General features: G+C 41.4%; 1 protein-coding gene across 1 annotated transcript in view; it reads left to right on the top strand.

Moving 5' to 3' along the window:
• LOC106536384 (5'-AMP-activated protein kinase subunit gamma-2) overlaps positions 1-1,351 on the top strand; it is a gene marked incomplete at its 3' end in the record, with an annotated part of 14,989 nt that overhangs the window by 11,696 nt on the left and 1,942 nt on the right. Inside the window, 1 exon segment of the mRNA XM_014033648.1 lies at positions 883-992. Coding sequence (XP_013889102.1) covers positions 883-992 — 110 coding nt within the window.

Below are 1,351 nucleotides of genomic sequence, written 5' to 3'. Positions count from 1 at the left end.
TGTGTTCATATGGTTCACTTGGTTCACATGTGTTCACATGGTTCACATGTGTTCACATGGTTCACTTGGTTCACATGTGTTCACATGGTTCACATGTGTTCACATGGTTCACTTGGTTCACATGTGTTCACATGGTTCACATGGTTCACTTGGTTCACATGTGTTCACATTTGTTCACATGGTTCACATGTGTTCACATGGTTCACATGGTTCACATGTGTACACATGGTTCACATGTGTTCACATGGTTCACTTGGTTCACATGTGTTCACATGGTTCACATGGTTCACATGTGTACACATGGTTCACATGGTTCACATGTGTTCACATGGTTCACATGGTTCACATGTGTGCACATGTGTTCACATGGTTCACATGGTTCACATGTGTACACATGGTTCACATGGTTCACATGTGTTCACATGGTTCACATGGTTCACATGTGTGCACATGTGTTCACATGGTTCACATGGTTCACATGTGTACACATGGTTCACATGGTTCACATGTGTACACATGGTTCACATGGTTCACATGTGTACACATGTGTCCACATGTGTACACATGTGAACCATGTGAACACATGTGAACCATGTGAACCATGTGAACCATGTGAACTATGTGAACACATGTGTACACATGTGTACTGTGTGAACCATGTATGTGTACACATGTGTACACATACATGGTTCACATGGTTCACATGTGTACACATGGTACATAAAGTACATGTAGTACATAAATTTACAGTACAGAACTCCACTGAGAACTAATGTTTGGTTCTGATGGGTTTGGGATGGACTGAGTGGTTCTGATGGTCTGGTTCTGATGGTCTGGTTCTGATGGTCTGGTTCTGATGGTCTGGTTCTAACCTGTCTGCAGGGTCAGAGGAGTCAGAGCGGGACATCTACATGCGCTTCATGAAGTGTCACAAGTGTTATGACATCATCCCTACCAGCTCCAAACTKGTGGTGTTTGACACCACACTGCAGGTAAGACTCTGATTGGTTCTGGTGCAGGATGGGCGGGGCCAAACGGAGGCGTCCAGTCAGCTGCAGCACCTGCTAGTGGCTCTGCAGGACTGACATCTGTTTACAGCTTTAGCTGCTAAATGATGGTGATCAGTGATTATTGATTATTGATCAGTGATTATTGATTATTGATCAGTCATTATTGATTATTGATCAGTCATTATTGATCAGTGATTATTGATCAGTGATTATTGATCAGTGATTATTGATTATTGATCAGTGATTATTGATTATTGATCAGTCATTATTGATCAGTGATTATTGATTATTGATCAGTCATTATTGATCAGTGATTATTGATTATTGATCAGTGATTATTG

Source organism: Austrofundulus limnaeus, unplaced genomic scaffold, assembly GCF_001266775.1.
Source record: "Austrofundulus limnaeus strain Quisiro unplaced genomic scaffold, Austrofundulus_limnaeus-1.0 Scaffold1797, whole genome shotgun sequence".
In the NCBI taxonomy this organism is placed as follows: Eukaryota; Metazoa; Chordata; class Actinopteri; order Cyprinodontiformes; family Rivulidae; genus Austrofundulus; species Austrofundulus limnaeus.
The sequence above is the reverse complement of the archived record's forward strand: the minus strand, read 5'-3'. Positions and strand labels throughout refer to the sequence as shown.